This window comes from Sardina pilchardus, chromosome 5 (assembly GCF_963854185.1).
Source record: "Sardina pilchardus chromosome 5, fSarPil1.1, whole genome shotgun sequence".
NCBI lineage: Eukaryota > Metazoa > Chordata > Actinopteri > Clupeiformes > Clupeidae > Sardina > Sardina pilchardus.
Window position 1 is genome coordinate 7,900,151 of NC_084998.1, and position 18,611 is coordinate 7,918,761.

An 18,611-nucleotide genomic window follows, 5' to 3' on the forward strand; every position below is an offset into this window, starting at 1 on the left:
TGTTAACCTCAGGTGAAAGTGAAGGTGGGGAGGAGGGTGCATGCATGCCTGAGACGCCTCTCGCTTGAAAGGGAGCTCGAAACCCTGACTTGCAGCTACAGTTACTTCTGCTGTCATTCAAAACCCTGTTCGTCTGAAACCGTGCACCGATCCCAAGGGCGGGGCGCAAGCCTTCTTCGCACTATTTATTTTTCCAGGGATTTATTACCTGTTGTCTCTGTCTGCTGCCGCTTTGAAGTGGGGGGAGTTATTAAATAGGGTTTGATCTGAGCGCTGAGGCTCGGTCCATTAAAAAGGTGTAAACTGCCTAACCGTGTCAATGATTGCCTTGGCCCTGGGAGTGAACCCTGAACTTAAGCAACCACCGCCCACCCCTCACACACGCAAACACACACACACACACACACACACACACAGACACACACGCACACACACAGTGTAAGGGGGTTAACTTTACTTGTTCTCGATTCGTGATTCGCTCCAGAACACTTCCTGAAAAAAAAAAAAAAAACGGCAGAGGTTGAGCAGCCGGGCCTGCTACGTTAACCTTTCTCCCGCTCAGGCGCCCACTGAGCTATGAAGCCAATGGACAAGAGACAAGGAGGGGCGTAGGCTTTGTGGGGGGTATCCTTTTCAAGGTCCAGGTCTGTCTCTCTCTTTGTCTGTCTCCCTCCCTCCCTCCCTCTCTTTCTCTCTCTCCCTCTCTCTCTCTCTTCATCTCTATCTCGCACTTTCTCTCTCAATTACCCTGTTTCACAACATTATTGGCTGCTTGGTTGTGTGCCTTACTTGGTGGGGAGATAGGAGCAGTCTCAGCTTTGAAGATGGAGTATGAGGCGTTTATTATATGGGGAGAGGACTTATCTGGCTCACTCTATCTGATGGCCCGTGTAATGGAGCTCGAGTGCGCGTCTCCACTTTCACTGCCCTGAAAAGCCCGTGGAAGTGACCCAAAAGGAAATTATTATGGCGAGAAAACAAAAGCTCTCCCCGCTCTCTTTTAGCCAGCATGGAAAACGTGTCTAATGGTCGTCCCCTCCCTCTCTCTCTCTCTCTCTCTCGTTCTCTCGCTCGGCTTGCCTCGCCTAGCTGCAGTCGCCTGCTGCTCTCCGACCCGTCTCAAGTTTACACCGTCAGGTCGAGCCAATGTTCAGCACCCCCACCCCCCTGCTCCCACCCCTCTCCACCATCACCTAATACCCACTCTCCCCAAACACCCGGTCAGTGCTAGCAGAGGGCCCTGCGACCATCACTCATGACAAGACGACGACGACGACAAATGAGACTGCGCGAAATCATCGAGAAGAGAAATTACAAGGCAACGGCAGACACCAAATGACCGGCCTATCAAAGCCCAGCGCCCCGGGCTATCCATTTACCAGCATTTAACAAAGGCCCATGCAACTGACCCAGGCTATTTTATGCACATTATATAACTGACTATAAAGTTCGTCATAATGGCCCAGCTTTGAAACGAAAGGGAGAGAAAGGGATCCTGTAAAAAGCCATGGCCCACAGGCGGTGCACTCAAAACGCGTAATTTCATCATGTCCTACAGAGCAACCTTTGAAGTTACTATACAAAAAACTTTCTGGAAGAAAGCAGTCTGAATTGCAGGCACGATTAGCCAACGACACAAGGTGCGTGCCGAAAACCTTGTTTCGATGCATTGTTGCAAAAAAAAAAAAAATGTGTCTGGCCTGTCCATCTACTGCTTTGCTACCAAGCACAGATTCACTTCCTCAGATTCCCAGAGTGCACCTCTTGTCCAGACAGTACCATTGTTCCAGAACCCCGGGGGGAGAAGCAAGCAGTCCTTTTATTTCAACTTATTTAGCATTCGCAGTGAATCATGTATTCAGGTCACAGATAAAAGAGATAGGCGCTGCCATTGTCAGCCCTCGTTTTTTTTTTTACAGCACCTTCCCTTTGCATGAAAGGCAGGGATGAAATGGCACTGAGGCAGGATCAGGAAATTGATACCAATTTGGAGAGATAAGAGCCCCCGATAATCGTCCAATGAGAAACTCTGATCTTCACTGGGCGGGGCCGAGGGTGACAGAGTCGCCGGGGCGATGAGCGTGCTCAGTGGCAGCAAGTTCCAGGAAGGGTTTCCCCGTCGCTTCTTTACGACCAGACGAAGCACAGGCCCAAGCCTGTGGCTGCTACTGGTATTCCCTGCCAAAACACCACCGACCATAACCAACCGATTCTACTCCATCTCCATCTACTGCACCTCCATCAATCTTGAACTTTATGTCTCTACAGTCCCAGTTCACTTATAGCAATGTGACCATCCTTATGTGTAGAACTGAATTGAATTGTGGCCGTTATTGGACTTTATTAATATATCTACTTCTCTTTATTGGATAAGTAAATCTGTCTAAGCATTTAGGACAACGTAAAAAGTCTGAATAAAAGCATCTGCTCAGTGAAGAAACATGAATGTAAAAAAATCACATTCCATTCACTTGATATGCATGGATGCCTACGTCCACCAGGTGAAACGACATCATAATAACGAGACTGGAGGTTCAAACTCCATGTGGGACGAGGCAGCGTAATCACATACCACGCAGTTACAGCACCTCCACACAGCACTGTAAGCAAGGCCCGTGCACAGATATGGACAGAAAAATGACCAGTCAATGATTTATTTACTTACTCTATCTACGGTTTGCCTTGCGCGGTGCCATCATCAATATCTACTTTTCCTCGAGTTCAGAAAACCATTGTGATTATGGCGCCAACAATGCATTACATCACAGCATCTCTGCTGCACGGTGTCTGAACAATGCGCAATCTCTCCCAGTAGGCAAACAGGCCGGGCGACAGCTGTTGATCGTCCCTGCCTTTGTCTTTGATCAGGCGGCACAGGACTGTACGCGAGCAGTTGGGAAGGTGGGCTGTGTTGGTGGTGGTAGTGGTGGTGGTGGGGTGTGGTGACCTGACCAGGTCTTCGATGTGGGTGTTTTGTCTGTTGGCCTGGGGGGATGAGGGGGTGGAGTGGAGGGGTGGGGTGTTGCAGAACCTAGCTCTGGGTTTTTGGAAGGACTCCAGCCCCGTAGTGCAAGTCCGCTTTGATAATCGGCCGCGTGTGTAACAGTTTTGGGATGCAGCCAAAGTACACAGTGCTTGGTAATAGTTAACAGAGTCAGCAAACAGTGGAAGGCAGCAGCAGCAGCAGCAGCAGCAGCAGCAGCAGCAGCAGAAGTAGCAGCAGCAGAGGCAGCAGTGGCGGCGGCGGCAGTGACTGTGGTGGTAGCAGGAGGGGAGGCAACAGTGGAGGTGGGTCCAAGAACTACATTACAATTACATTACATTACATTAGACGCCAGCTTTCCTCTGCCCTTTTCCGTGGCTATGTCACGTCTGGCCACCGTTTCACACGCCAACCCAATAAAACTTCACGTTGACATGCTTTGACTCACTCTCATCTCCACCCCCTGAAACAAAAACAGTTCCGAAATGGGGTCACAGCGGGTGTCTGATTAACACAGACAGAACGTCAACATGGACAAGTTTTATGAAGGGTCCATAAAACGAACGCGTTGATCGCGACTTTTGGCACCCGAGTCTGATAGCTTATGATTTTGGACGTCACGCCTAAATCAGTGTCATATATTTTTTTTTAATTGGCCTGAAGCACACGCAGTTAAACACGGCCACAGCCGCGGCCACAAGCTACCGTGAGCGCTATTACGCCACCGCTCCAGTCAGGTGTCAAACGGAGACAGCGGCGATGGAATAAACGGAACATAACAAACGGTCTCGATGACAAGGGGGCCGTATTGGACCAGGCCAAAAGTACGAAGCCAACAATAACTCCAAACGTGAAAACAAATGGCTCTGCGCCGTCAGAGGGGGCCGTGCGAAACGCTTCTATGTGGAGAAACATTCAAATCGTCCTTGGGAGAACATTCCGTGCATGTCCAAACACACGTGTGTGTCTGTGAATGTGCGCTGAATGGAAGGAATGCAAAATCAAGAGCAAACTCGACACTAATTGAGCCCGCGCATTTATCTAATAAAGGGGAAGCACAAGGTTATACAACTATCAGACCCTACTCAATCATCACCGCCATCATAGCCATCAATGGCACTCCCTGGCAGGCCATCCAGGGCAAAGACGGTAACAGAAAACAGGCACTCCAAAGGAGGGGTGGGGGGGATTAAGGACAGTGTGACTCTCCTCTCTACATGCACATCATCACACCCCTGCCACAGTCACGGCCACTCCGCTTCTACATGTACTATCTCCACGTGCTCCTTTTGCAGAAAGTCCTTCAGCTCGTATAGTAGGGCTCACTACTGCACAAACACACCCTCGCACAGGCACACATAAACACCGTATGTAAACATGTGTAGGAAGCGGGTGTGTATACAGGTGTGGGTGGGTATATGGGTTTAAGGGGAGGTTAAAAACTGGTTCAAAAATGGGGCCATATATTTTGCCCATGCCTGAGCCGTGCCAGACAGTCCAAGGCCTCTGAAACAATGCCATTATCTGGAGGGAGGCTGAACGGTGACAGCCTATGACAGCAGGATTCCAGGGGTAAAGGGGTGGTGGTGGGAAGAGGGAAACACACACACACACACACACACACACACACACACACACACACACACACACACACACACACACACACACACACACACACACACACACACCATGTCACTGTGCGGGTACTAGGGCTCTGAACAAAGGGAAGCGCCCTCCCCCTGGTTGGCTTTAAATAGCTACTCTTATCAAAACCTGGGTCTGAGCCCTGTTCCCTCAGAACTCTCTCTCTCTCTCTCTCTCTCTCTCTCTCTCTCTCTCTCTCTCTCTCTCTCTCTCTCTCTCTCTCTCTCTCTCTCTCTCTCTCTCTCTCTCTCTCTCTCTCTCTCTCTCTCTCTCTCTCTCTCTTCTCTCTCTCTCTCTCTCTCTCTCTCTCTCTCTCTCTCTCTCTCTCTCTCTCTCTCTTCTCTCTCTCTCTCTCTCTCTCTCTCTCTCTCTCTCTCTCTCTCTCTCTCTCTGTGTGTGCGTGTGTGTGTGTGTATGTGTGTGTTCAAAGTGCAAGCCGAGCACAGCATAGTGCCCACTTGAGGGACAAGAAGCTATAATGTTATAATGTACTAAAGCAAGTGGCAAAGAACACAGAGAGGGAGAGCGCAAAAGGAGAGGGAGAAAGAAAAAGAGAGAGAGAGAGAGAGAGAGAGAGAGAGGGTGAGAGAGCAAGAGAGGCGAGATAAAAGCAATCGCTTTAAAAGCAACTGCAGTTCAAACTTACCAGCCCTTCTCTAGAACCCTGACTAAGAAACACCCACTATTTATAACTGAAGTTTGCTACCAAACACAATATTCCACCTTTCATGACTAAACAAGGTCAAAAGAGCTCGGACTTCCCAAAATACTCCAAACGACTCGCTAAGCACCCTCGGCATTATCCTTTGAACCTTGTGCGATACCCATCAAATCAGCTCGGACCCATTGACTGTGGACTTTGGAGCACGCACGGAGGGTCATTTTCCCTTAAAGATTCTAGGACGCAGAAGTGCCATATTCATGAAAATGTAAATAGAGAGATTATGTAAGAGATGGGGCTGATAGTGCGTGCAGGCCTGGTGCCGAGACCAACATTTAACAGCCTCAGAATGTGCACAGGCCTGCACGGTTAGCACACACTCAACATCAAATACACAGGCTGCTAGGAGTTCAACGTATAAAACGTGCACGCACACACACACACACCACACACACACACACACACACACACACACACACCTGCGCTGCTGTATATGCTGCTGGAGGGACATAACGTAAACCATGAAGCCGTAAAACACTGGAATGGCTTGAGATTTTTGTTGCACAGAGAGCGAGCTGAACTTATACTTCGGGGAGCTTTTTATTCTGGCTCTGCAGATGCAACCAAGAAAGCACACAGTTATACAACTATCAGACCATTCAATCAGACTACTCAATCATCACAGTCAAAGGCAGTTATGCTTATGCCTTGTCTGAAGATGCAACAAAGACAGTACTGTAATTTCCTGTGCATTAGCAACATTGTGTTTAAGATGCAGGACAATGCTTTATGCCAGTGGAAAGAAACAAAACTATATGAATGCCATATGAACTGTCCCCGTGTATCAATCAACCTCATACATAGCTGAAGAAATGTAGCAAAATCAATGTATACGCCGCGGCTAATAGTTGGGAAATTACGGTATGAAAGATAGCACATGTGAACTGGGCAGAATCCAGTGAGGGCACTGGGTAGCTAATCTGAATCTGAAATGGTTGAGCGAGGGTGGTGCTATGCTATGCTGTGGCATGCTATGGCATGGCTGACTGTGTGGCCGGGGCCAGGCTGGAAGGGTTAAGTGTGTTGGGCAACAGGCTCCTTGTCCAGCCCCTGTAATCGCACTCCGAGCCACTGGAGCAACAGTGCTTAAACATTCCTGCGCCGTGCCAAGGCATTCTCTTCAGGCAGGGAGGGAAAAACAGGGAGGCAGTGAGAGGGACAGCTTTTAATTAGGGAGGGGGAGAAAGAGAGAGAGAGAAAGAAAGAGAGAGAGAGAGAGAGAGAGGGAGAGGGAGAAAGAGAGAGACAGTCGGTCCAGAGGTCAACGGCAATTCCGCCGAGCGTGCAGGAGATGACCCTTTCGTGCCAGACATACCCAAAGCACATTTGTGAATGGCTACTCGACTCGGGGGGTGTTTCCCGCGGCAGGCCAGGCCCGGGGGGGGGGGCAGGGGGGGGGGATTCGGGAGAAGGCCGCTCCGGGACGCATCAGTTGTCTCGGCCAACAGCATGTGGCGCAGCAAGCACCGCCGAGGAATTTCTAGTAACATTCTTATCCCGTCTCAGCAGACTAATCGAGAGCGGCCATTGCATGAGGGCGCCATGCTGTAAGTACACATCACTGGATCACTGTACGCCAGACCCCCTCCCCGCCCCCCCCCCCCCCAAACATCTCTGATTAGCGCATGCCCAAGTGTCATATACACCCCAACAAAAAATTCCCTGGCTTGTCTCTCTCAAGGACTCCATACAAGGGATCCCCACAGGAACTATTTGGAAAAATGTGGACCATCAGTTTTGTAGTAGTTCAAGGCCTTTACGAGATCACTATTTGCAAAGGTGTCTTGATGTGGAACCCTTAGTAAATCGGCTTCCATACAAAGGGCCCTTTGCTAGCTCTCTGACAGCAACTTGCTCTGTAGCCATTCTGGCTCTGGCGCGTCTACCCCTGGGGTGAGCTTCTCAAATGCATTGCTGCCCAACAACTATGGCAACCAACAGGGAGAGAGAGACAGTGGCATCATGCTCAGCTACCGAACAGTATAGTTCCAAACTCAACAGCTATCCAGTAAATGGCTTTTCTGACCGATTTAAAATGAAATTCATCCAGGACCACTCTTGACTATGTGAAGTTTCACAATCTAAACAAGTAGAGAATTGGGAAGCCTACAACTATTGTCTTTGGTGGCTTGCCTTAGCTCAGATAGGGTTCTGCCTATCATAGTAGGATTAGGTGGTCTAAGCCTTGAAATGGGTTCATCTTTGGAGGAAAAGGTTTCATGTATCCGACAGTATTACCTCTGTCAACATATAGGAGCACTACTGCAGACATTCCCCAACTGCAAACAAACAGAAAATTCTTTACATCTCATGGTTTTGACCTGGTGAGACAATTTTTGCCTCCAAATAGACAGCAGTCACTCGCGCTCCAAGTTCAACTCTCTGACCTCCCCGCCATGGACGCTTCCAACTTCAGAGCTGTCTGTCTGCGTGGGAACACAATTACTTCAAAGACCGTCTCTCACTCGGGCAACACACAAAAGCACACCCTGACCCAACTTGTCAGGGTCAACAAGAAACTCCAGACTGGCACTCATCAATATGGCACCACATGAAACTCAAACATGGCTAGGTCTGACTACAAAACTCACTTCCGTAATGAGAAAGGAAAGGAAAGTCAGTTTCATGACAAGACGAGTGTAGAAAACAAAGGGTTGAGAACAGTGACTCCAGATCAGTATACTACTATTTCTACTACTGAGTTTCCTTGGTTACCTTACAATAGTGAAGTACTATGGTGTTGCCAAAGATACTCCACCACCCCATGAAAAAATGACGTACTTTCATGAATAACTATGTTACTTGTCATGTATCATGTACACATCAAAGCAATCTGCACACACTGAATGTATTATTCTTTATCTGGAAGACCTGAGGTGGACGAATGCCACATTGACCACAAGCCACATATTCACAAAAGGCAGAGCCGTGCTGGGCCAATGCGAACCCTCATGCCAACGTACATGAAAATGTTTTACAATTACTTTACTGTGTCGCTCGTAAAAGGTCAATCAATGGCCCTCTAATCTTTTCTTCTCTCTCAAGGCCCTGCTGGGAGGGCAGGACTCTCACTCAGCGCCGGTGAGAACAGCCACCGGGCAGGAGAGCCAGCACACAATGTCAATAATAAAGCAGGAATCCGCACATACTCTCCTGTGCCGTCTGAGCGAGAAAGTGTCATTATTACCACACGGGCCAACGTGCGAAAAGCGTCTCTCACCACCAACATTCACGGCTCCTTGAGATGATGAAACAGCAAATTAAACTCATCGGCTGTTCCAACTTCCTTTGCCTTGACAGGAGGGTAACAAGAGTAGGCCAACATGTTCCCCCCCCCCCCCCCCCCTCTGCCAATTTAAATCTATTTGTTTAACCATAAGTAGACACACTGCCATGGTAACTAATCTTCAAAAAACGAAAACTATTTTGACTAAAGCCACCTATTTGAGTCAGTCGTTTTGGGCCCGTCTGGGAGCTTTGATTTCTTGAACAGGCGTATTTGGGGAGGGCAGGGTTGGCACTGCTCTTTACGGGCGCCTAAATCTTTTAGAGAATAAAGGCAGACGAAGAGGTCAACAACAGGACACGTTATATGCTTACTGCCAATGCTAGATGCAGCAGTGACCATGTGATTTTTTTTTGTGGGGGGGGGGGGCATAAAGCACTTCCTGTCAACTTCAGTATCTGAGGTTACAATATGGCTTTTGTTGTCAGGGCTGCTCAGAGATCTAAGTCACTTTGATCCAAGTTAATAGAGTTTAGTAAATGATCACAGCATGGACCAAACGCTCAGTCTCTCCCTTTGACACACACGTACACACAGAGTTTTTTGGTGCACTGACCCAGACTAAGGGGTTACACACAAAATCAAATTACCGATAGCAGACCTTTTTTCTTGTTGCAAGGAAACTAACTTTCAGAGGCCAAAGCCCTGACAAATAACTCCTGCACGGACTGCAATAAAGAACACAAACACACAAAACAGCTGCAAGCAGGAGAGCAAGTAAACAAAAAAGAAAGGGTGAAAAACATCTCCTCTCGTCTCGTCAGATGATACGGACATTAGCTGACCGGTAGAAACGTGGTGAAGAAGCACACGGCCTGAATAAGCTGTGCGAGAACAGAATCACAGAGCTGAGTACTTTGCCAGAGTGGAAATACTGTAGGAGCAGCTGGTAGTGCACATGGAGCTGCACCCACGCCTGCCGACCAGAGGGCTCACCACACGGGACAGGTACAGCACGAGAGAGAGAGAGAGAGAGAGAGAGAGAGAGAGAGAGGGAGAGAGAGAGAGGGAGAGGGAGAGGGAGAGGGAGAGGGAGAGGGAGAGGGAGAGGGGGAGAGGGAGAGAGGGAGAGGGAGAGGGGGAGAGGGAGAGGGAGAGGGAGGGAGAAAGAGGGAGAGAGGGAGGGAGAGAAAGAGAGAGAAAGAGAGAAAGAGAGAGAGAGAGAGGGAGAGGGAGAGAGAGAGAGAAAGAGGGAGAGAGAGGGAGGGAGAGAGATAGAGAAAGAGAGAGAGAGAGAAAGAGAGAGAGAGAAAGAGAGAGGGAGAGAGAGAGAGGGAGAGGGAGAGAGGGGGGGGGGGTATGGACGATCACATTAACTACTGCACACTACGCTGCTATATCAGACAAGAGGCCAGCAGCTTTCCCCAAGCACAAACACACACACATACATACACACATCTGTGTACTGAAATAGAGACAGACACACACATGAGGGGGTAAAGGAAACATGCTCCCGCCTCCTCCCCTCTACTCTGCTCTGCTCTGCTCTCCTCTCCCCCGGCATAGCTAAAGTGCAGGCCACAGTTCAGGTCATGTATACATGTACAGTATGTGTACAGTGTGTATATATATATATATATACATATAAGTACAAATATATAGGTATATGCACACAAGCACGCACACACATATATGCTCTATATATAGCCTGTATGAATACTGTATGCATATGTGTGCGTGGATCACATGTGTTCTAAGGTAAAGGTTTACATAATGCCACTGCAGCATACACCAATCCCCCGATTGTCAAAAAAACACCACCACCACCACCACCAGCAGCAGCAGCAGCAGCCTCAAATGCTTCAGTCATTTCTCCTTCAGTGGTGGTTCTATGCATCTGCTTGTGTGCAGCATGTGTGAAAAAAACACCCCCACCCATCGACACGACCTGCCAATTAAGGAGGAGGGCGAGGCCAGGCCAGACCAGGCCCCAGCCACCCTGCAGCGACACACGATCCACTGAGCTCCAACAAGCGTCTTTTGCGTGTCAAATGCACACCTGCATTCCCAGCGCTCTAGGTAGGTAAGTGCGTGGTGGTGGTGGCGGCTGGCTGGCCGGCCAGCAGAAAACAGGTGGTGGATTTCACAGTGTCTGCGCGGGAGAGGTGGGGAATGGCCTTCTGTCCTCTCTGTGCGGCGAGAGAGAGAGAGAGAGAGAGAGAGAGAGAGAGAGAGAGAGAGAGAGAGAGAGAGAGAGAGGGAGAGAGGGAGAGAAAGAGAGAGAGGGAGAGAGAGAGACCAGCTAGGGGGTGGGCAGCAGAGTGGTAGCTGTTTCTGTGCCAACCATCAATGCTTTGTCCAGTGTTTACTGAAATGAAAACGAGGGTAAAAATGATAACGATATAAGAGGACAAGCTAGATTTAATCTTTGAGAAGCCTGTGTGTGTGTGTGTGTGTGTATATATATATATATATATATGGTGTGCGTGCGTGTGTGTCTGTTCTGCCTTTTTTTTTGCTGAACATACGCCTCCCCTCCAAGCCATCCCAGCCCACCTCACCCCAGGACAGTCCAGTTCAAGGATAAGGTAATGCCTTTTCCATATTGAGCAGTGCTGTAGGACCCCTCCAACCATGGCCTCCGCAGCAAAACACAGGACAGCCAGCACCACTGGGCAAACCCTGTGGCCTAATTTATGGTCTCGGCGGCCACAGACTCTGCAAGGGCCATGCGGACAACATGACGTCAAGGCTTTGGTCATTCCCCGTGTCCATGAGGGCCTTCTTCTACATCCAAAACTGAAGGATGTTGTTTTGCTCAACAGCTTTGTAATCAAGTGGATGACTTACGAAAAAGCATTCCATTCAGCAATAGTAGGTGAGACCATATATATGCGAGAACATATGGCATCAGCAAATAATACATATACACTACGTATGACGTGTTATTATAACATGGGGTTACTGTATATGTTTTCAGATACATCATTTGCCATTTCTGACAAATGTGTCTATTTCTTTAGGCCGTCACATAGTTTTACAAGGCTTCTGTAAGTCATTCCATGCACGTCATAAACTTTTCCTGTAAAGCAACAAGTGAACCTTTTGCTATAAAGAATCCTAAGCACTAAGAAGAGTGTGGATGTTTAGGATGTCTGTCACATAAAAACACACACACGATTGGCTAAGCCGAGCAGGAGGAGGGAGGAAAAGGGAGAGGAGGCTCATTTTCAAATCCCTGTCTAATGTTCAGGTCTAGTCTTTCAGAAGGATGGACCCCTCCTGTGTGTAGTAATGCATGTTAAGAAGTACGCAGAACGCCGTAGATCTACTGAAATCTATACACAGCATAGGTCTTTAACATATACTCTAGGGAAGCTAGTGTCTAGCTCACATGCATAATTATGAGAGAGACAATGGCAACAGAGGCCTTCCATGCCTTTGCATGAACAGGACCATGAGAAGGGGAAAAGAATGTGTTGTATAACATGGGCCTGACAGACGCAAACACATTCAGGCATTCCAGGCCAGTTCTAATGACTTAAAAAGAAGGCCTGGTGGACTTAAGGGATTTGCCATCTCTCTAACCCCCCCATCGCCCTAACCCCCCTCTCCCACCCCCCCACCCCCAAATCCCACCCCTCCACCCAGAAACACATTTCAAAAGCAGCCTCGTGTGGACCAGGACAGACAGGACAGCCCCCTTTCCTGTGTTCCAATCCAGATATTTCTGAGATGCTTTTTCCGGACCAGGAGCTTTGAGGAGGGTGCCTTGCCTCGCGAACCGTCTAAGGCGGACACGCGGTCGCACAGGCCTGCGCACACAGTCACGTCCACGTACGACGCTACGCTGCACAGGTAAACGCTTAAGTCTTCGACTGCTGCCAGGGCACACACTCAGAATATCACCGACTCCCGCCGAAGGGGGAAGGCATTTGGCTCAACAGGTTTGACTCTCAGCTAGCTTTCTCAGGCTGAGAAAGTAGTGTGTGTGCGGAAAGGCAAAGAGCACTGGCTGCGTCTAGATTCAGTGATTATTCGGTGAACGAAACCTCACCAAACCCACAGTCAAATTATATGTCTCCATACAAAAAAAAAAGTTTAAAAAAAAAAAAAAAAAGAGAGAGACTTTCACTGGGGAGGAGCCCACATCAAAGGCTCCACCACTGTAAGAAAACAATCAGCACAGCGATGATGTGTGCAGGGAGTCCCTAATCAACGGGAAAGAGGAAGCACAACAAACAACAACGGCCCAGGAAGAGTGCGGCCCACGAGGAGGGGTCACTCGCACCAGTCATTATCTGTCCTGGACGGGGAAGGAAATTTGGACAGGAAATCCATCCGAATGATGGGGGGTGGCAGCGGTGGCCGGGTGGTGCCAGCCGTTGTTGAGAGGGGGCGAGGGGGTGGGGTGGGTATCGGAAGGGCAGAGTAAACAGCCTCCTTTTTAATCATCTCGACTCACGTTTTTCACTTGACACGCTTTGATCTCTTCCCCTGACGCATCCCCACCCTCCTCTCCGGTTCCAACGCTCCGGGACCCCTAGATTGGCAGACTGGGCACAGAGATAGCGCTATTCTCTCTCTCTCTCTCTCTCTCTAAGGAGAGGAAAAGATGAAGCAGTACATAACAAACTCCAGAGACACAGAAGAGGGGGGGGGGGGGTTCGACAGCAGCAGTAGCAGCACGAGACGGTGTGTCGGCGTGTTGCTAGACAGCCTCAAACTGCCGCTCGCCTCTCTGCTGCTGCAGCGGCTCCAATTATACCTAATGTCTTCGTGGGGCGTCTCTGAGCGAGAGACCCCTTTTCAAAGCCTTCAGCAGACCGAAAAGGGGGGAAAAAAAGAAGCGGAAAAGAAGTGAAGCCTCGGAAAAATGGTTTAGCTTCTTTTAATTGGGAAGAGGGCCTATCAGAGGATTAACTTCAAAAGGTGCAGCAAGCGGAACCCGCACCCCCACTTTCCCCCTCCCTCTCGCAAAGGCCTCAAGGACAGCTGCCTTTTGCCTCAAGTTCAAAGCTATCCCACAGTGCACTGCACTTATCCACTCAGAATGCAGTGGGCTTTGTTATGGTGCTTGGTAGGAAGAATGTGACGCATTCATACATACATATGCAAAGATGGCTAAATCATCTGTGTGCATAACCTTTAGCAGAAATGGAGATAAAGGCTTTGGGATAGTGATATACAAAAAACTAAGTAAAGCATACACACAGTGGGAAACGATTCTGATTCTAGTCAAACGATGCTGTTGTCAAAGTCAACTCACTTTGCTGTTCAACCATGCTGTGGTGAAGTAAAACTTATGACAAGCAATCTGTCACAAAGAACCGATTATTTACTGGTTGAAAGGACAACTATTGACTGGTAAAGCAGTAGTATAAGTACTAATAATCAACAACAGTAGATTTTACAGTGCAGTTGTGAGTCAGCAGAAGTAGTGTTGTATCATAATGTTCTGAAACATGGCCTAGCCGTAGATTTTACAATCAGTGCAGCTTTTTTTCTTTTTATGCAAGTGCAACTCCAACACCAACACCAACAAAGACGCTTTACACAAAGGAATGGATAAAACCTCTGTTGAAAACAATGGACAAGAAATGTTCCGAAATAAAGACACAACAACTTTGCTCCAAGAACAAGGAATATGGCCTCTCAAGGAATGTGGCGTCGCAGTACTTCCAGCCTACTCTTGTCCACTACAGATCACTCAACCATCACAATACTTACAGCCTACTCATGTCCACTACAGTTCACTCAACCATTCAACTTTTCAGAGGTCCAAAGAACATATCCATGTCACAAATGTTTATCAAACATCTGACTGAAGGGGAAAAAAATCAATAAAGTTAATAAACACAACCTCACATGTACAAACTTAAGCGTCTTCTTGCTTGAATGCACGCTTCTGGAATTCAGCGTTTAGCTCAAGTCTGTGAAAGATTCCTGTAAACTGAAACTCAAAAACCTCACACAACAACAAGAAAAAAACAGCAAAAAGCTCACTTAAGGGCAATAGTAGAGTTCCTCTCTTCTTCTTCCTCCCTAAAATAAAGTGCTTCGACCATGTCTAATCTTGTGTTTCTCTGTGTTTCTCTCCACCGGCGGGGCTAGAATATAAGAGGAAAATTCAGGGGCTCTCCTCGCCAACCTGTGGCCTGGAGAAACAACACGCTTAAGAAGATCAAACGTGGTCAGAGAGGTGTAATTACTGTGGGTTATGAAAACTGGCTGTCATGCACCACCACGGATGAGCGAGTCCAATTCGGAGTAGCCTGGGGATAGCGAGGAGACACGCCTGAAAACTGAGAAAAGAAAAGGGGGGAGAAAAAGAGCTAATCCTAAATGGTAAGAGTGAGCTTCCCTTCTAGATGATATTCCTCTGTGTGTGCATGTGTGTGTTTATTCTTTTTTTTTTTTTTTTAAACACTCAGGTCAAAAAGGTAGAGGCACACATGTACGCACGTATCTGCTCTCTTAGGCAGTTGTGCCACTTAAAGTTTTTTTTTCGGTTGGTCGGTTGAGATACTGCGCCAGTAACCTTCATAACTTGTGGAGGATTTTCTAAAGTGCTGGGAGAGAGCTGGGTGAGAGGACCAAAGAATGCCCCGTCCCCTCTTTCCCCCCTCTATGATCTACCTGCACCCCCCCCCCCCCCCCCCCCTCCGATCCCCTCAGGGACGGGACTAGAAAGAGAGAACATAAAGTGGCGCGCCAAGGCAACAGAAACCTGTTGAAACAGGTTGGCACTGCAACAAAGAGCATCTCGCATAGTACAACACTGTCTCTGTGTGGTGAGAGAGCCCTTTACTGAAATGAAGACCCAAATACACACACACACACACACACACACACACACACACACACACAGATCTTTAATTCCACAGCTCTAGTTATGATGACGGACACGTCAACTGTACTAGTAAAGTTCAACACTGCATTTGTACATGCACAAACAACCTGTACTAAGGATGTGGACCGTACTCAATGCAGAGGATCTACCTACAGTATGACTAATTATCTACCTATGACTATCTATGACTCCAAGCATTGCACAGTTGATAATCTACTCAGGTTTATACCATCAGATCTATCACCCAAGGTGGGAAAACAACTTAAATCCCCTCCCTATACAAATTGGGAAAATTCGGTCATCTGAGGACTTATAAGATATACTGAAGGCTATAGGCTGACTAAAATGATGTATTGTACACCCTGTGTACCATCCACATTGCAAAACTTCAAAAGTATTTAACCTATTGTTCAGAAATGTAAGCTTTATAATAAACAACATTTAATGTTCATGCTGAAACAAAATCTTAAGATTTAAGATACATGGGTTTTAACATGGGAGTCAGCTTGGTAATGAAGACAAAAGTAAAAAAACAACAACAAAAAAAAACATGTTCAGATTTCCCAATTGCATGGATATTTACATGTGAATGTCGGCCTACATCAGGAAGACAAACTGTGTTTATCTGGCGTATGAAACTTAAAATATCTCTATGTGACTGCCTCTCAAAAAAAAAGGATAGCCTATGGTTTGTGTAGTGCACCAAATAGGGCTGGGCCAACGTTGGAACAAAATGTTAACTTGATTCCACAGAATGATCCTATGCACACTTTCCCATACTAAAATCCAAAAAAGAGACCTAACAACACAAACTGTTAGGCATCAGTTTTGCAGATGCTTTACAGATTCAGCTGCAGAGTAATAGAAATGACAGTATGCAGACTGAGACAGAAAAATCATAATATGCTGACATGTAGGCCTACTGTAGTGTGGTGTAGGCCTGATCCGAGGACAACTTGGAAGATTTTGGAGTAGGGTACAAAAACACATTTATATGCAACCAATGGTGTAATTCAAAAGAATAGCTCACCTCTTTGGGGGTGAATGATCATAGGCTGAGCAATAACGTGAATGGAAACCAACTCAAATGGGGTAATAACTTTTTGAAGGCCTTCATCTACTTAGGATCAAGTTAGCTGTGTTTACAGTGTATTGTGCGGTTGGCAGCAAAACTATGTTTAGAGGACTACAATCTGATCCAAGACAGTCACATCTGACAGGTGCATGAAAAAAAAAGTGTCTGATGTAATTTCTCAGGGCCTACCATGCAGTGACAGCTAAACTGTCCAATGTTGTTGGCTAGCTTCAGCGTTGGCACCAACGCTAATCTGGCCTACTTTGTGAAACATATCTTTACTGAATCTGCATCGTGCAGTATCTCTGTGATGTTGAATGAATCAGGGTATCTGCCCCATGAACTCCACTAAAACAAATCTGACACCTACCTGCATCAATTTCCCTTCTGCGTAGCCGGCGCTCCCTCCAGCAAACACCCCTTCCAGAGTGATAGGCCTCCCGGTCGGTTCGTGCTTGAGAAGAGTCACCTTGATGACCGCTCTGGTGGCTGATCGCTCCGACTCCACCGCGGCAGCCAGCTCCAAGCCAGTCTGGCCAAACACCACCTGAAGGGCCGCCATTAGCAGCCACGGCCAGAGCCCGGCCAGTCGCCGCTGGAGGACGGTCATTGCACCGGCTGACGCGGCGGGCTCCAGCCGCGCATTGCGGACAACAAAGCTGTCAAACCTTCGACGTAGAATCAAGTGGGGGGAGAATGTTCCAAATCAATCTATTTGTCCAGTCTAAAAAACTGCACTGACCGTTGGTAAACGGGAGATGCACATGTAAAGTCTGTAGGTTTTTTTTTACACCATGTCCTGAATATTTTCTCCTTCAGAAAATAGTCTCAAAACAGTCGTTTTCATAATCAGAGGCAAGAGGTACTACTCCTGGCAACGTTTAAAACGTGCATGCATTAGCTTAATTAAAAATGTCAATATAATTTGAAAATACATCAGGATGGGTATTACTGTAAATTAAATGGCAAATAGACGTAAATATGCTGGCTACCCTGTATCGCTCACAGGAGAGGCCAAGCATACAGCACACGCATGAGACATGAGGGCAATTACTGAAAATGCGAACTTGAAAACGTGCATTAATCCACCTTTCAAAGACACACTTTTCTATTTTCCTGGAGGTACACTCCCTCTTCATTTAAAAAGTGCAAGTTTCTACTTGAAGCAAAGTTCGATTCAATCCAATTGGTTAAAGAACACAATTTAGACCTGGAAAAAATAAGGTGGATAAATATGTTCCCATTTCGACGCGCGACCCGTCACGTCGCGATAAACATCATTACACAGCTTATTCAACACAATCCAAGTTACATTTCCAAAGCAAGGCTGAATCAGTCCCGAGTAGTGTATTAGGCTCAACAGGTTGCTGAAATATTCCCAACACAAGTGTCCTCCTCGAAACACTTTGAAACTCCAGCGCATATGGTATATCTCCAGAAGAACCGAAGATTCATATAAAAAAGACCAGGTATGCCACACATGAGTTTTGCTATTCTGAAATTGATAGCCTACAAGATAAATCTTTACGCTAAAGTCCTGTTCGTGGACACGGAGCAAAAGCAAAACATTTTAAACACACATTGGCTACAACGTGTTCGTGGACCCCAATGCGGCAACAAGTTGTAGGACGAGTAGGCTACTCGTCAAAACCTTATAACTCGAGTTTTCAGAAATGATTCACAGGCTTCGGGACCATTGTATTACTTTACCAACTGGTAAGTGGCCTAACTAACCACGAACATTTAACTCCCGACCACACGTGAGAACTGCAGATGTTGTATCCACTTGAAGTAAATTAATAATCAAATTCTGAACAGCATCTAAAGCTTGCTCCGTCCCCAAAGCACGTTCGACAGTAGTGTATTTTCCCTAACTCCCAAGTTAGACCTCCTAAATGCCGGGATCTTTTTCGAGTCTCAAAAGGCACACTTCAGAAATGTCAGCCAAAAAAAAGTTGTCCGTTGATGTAAAAAGTTACTGTATTAAAAATCCCAGAGTATACGCGTCGTTTTCGTAGAAAGAAGTTGAGTGCCAGCAGAACTGTACATTGGCGAAGTCTCGACTCTTACCCGGGCCTCCCTCCCCTGGGATCTCATAGATTGCCTACC

The 18,611-nt window shown here is 47.3% G+C and overlaps 2 protein-coding genes across 3 annotated transcripts in view; both read right to left on the reverse strand.

Annotated features, from left to right (window-relative positions):
• Window positions 1-18,557, reverse strand: part of LOC134080027 (E3 ubiquitin-protein ligase RNF43) — an 80,940-nt gene extending 62,383 nt beyond the window's left edge. For both annotated transcript variants that reach the window (XR_009939154.1, XM_062536226.1), the window contains exon 1: window positions 16,873-18,557. Coding sequence is in view for 1 of the 2 variants with exons in the window: in XM_062536226.1 (XP_062392210.1) it covers window positions 16,873-17,112 (240 nt within the window). In the remaining variant the exon portion in view is untranslated. The remainder of the gene's footprint in view (window positions 1-16,872) is intronic.
• Window positions 1-18,611, reverse strand: part of LOC134080032 (RIMS-binding protein 2) — a 210,831-nt gene that overhangs the window by 133,109 nt on the left and 59,111 nt on the right. The window lies entirely within an intron of this gene.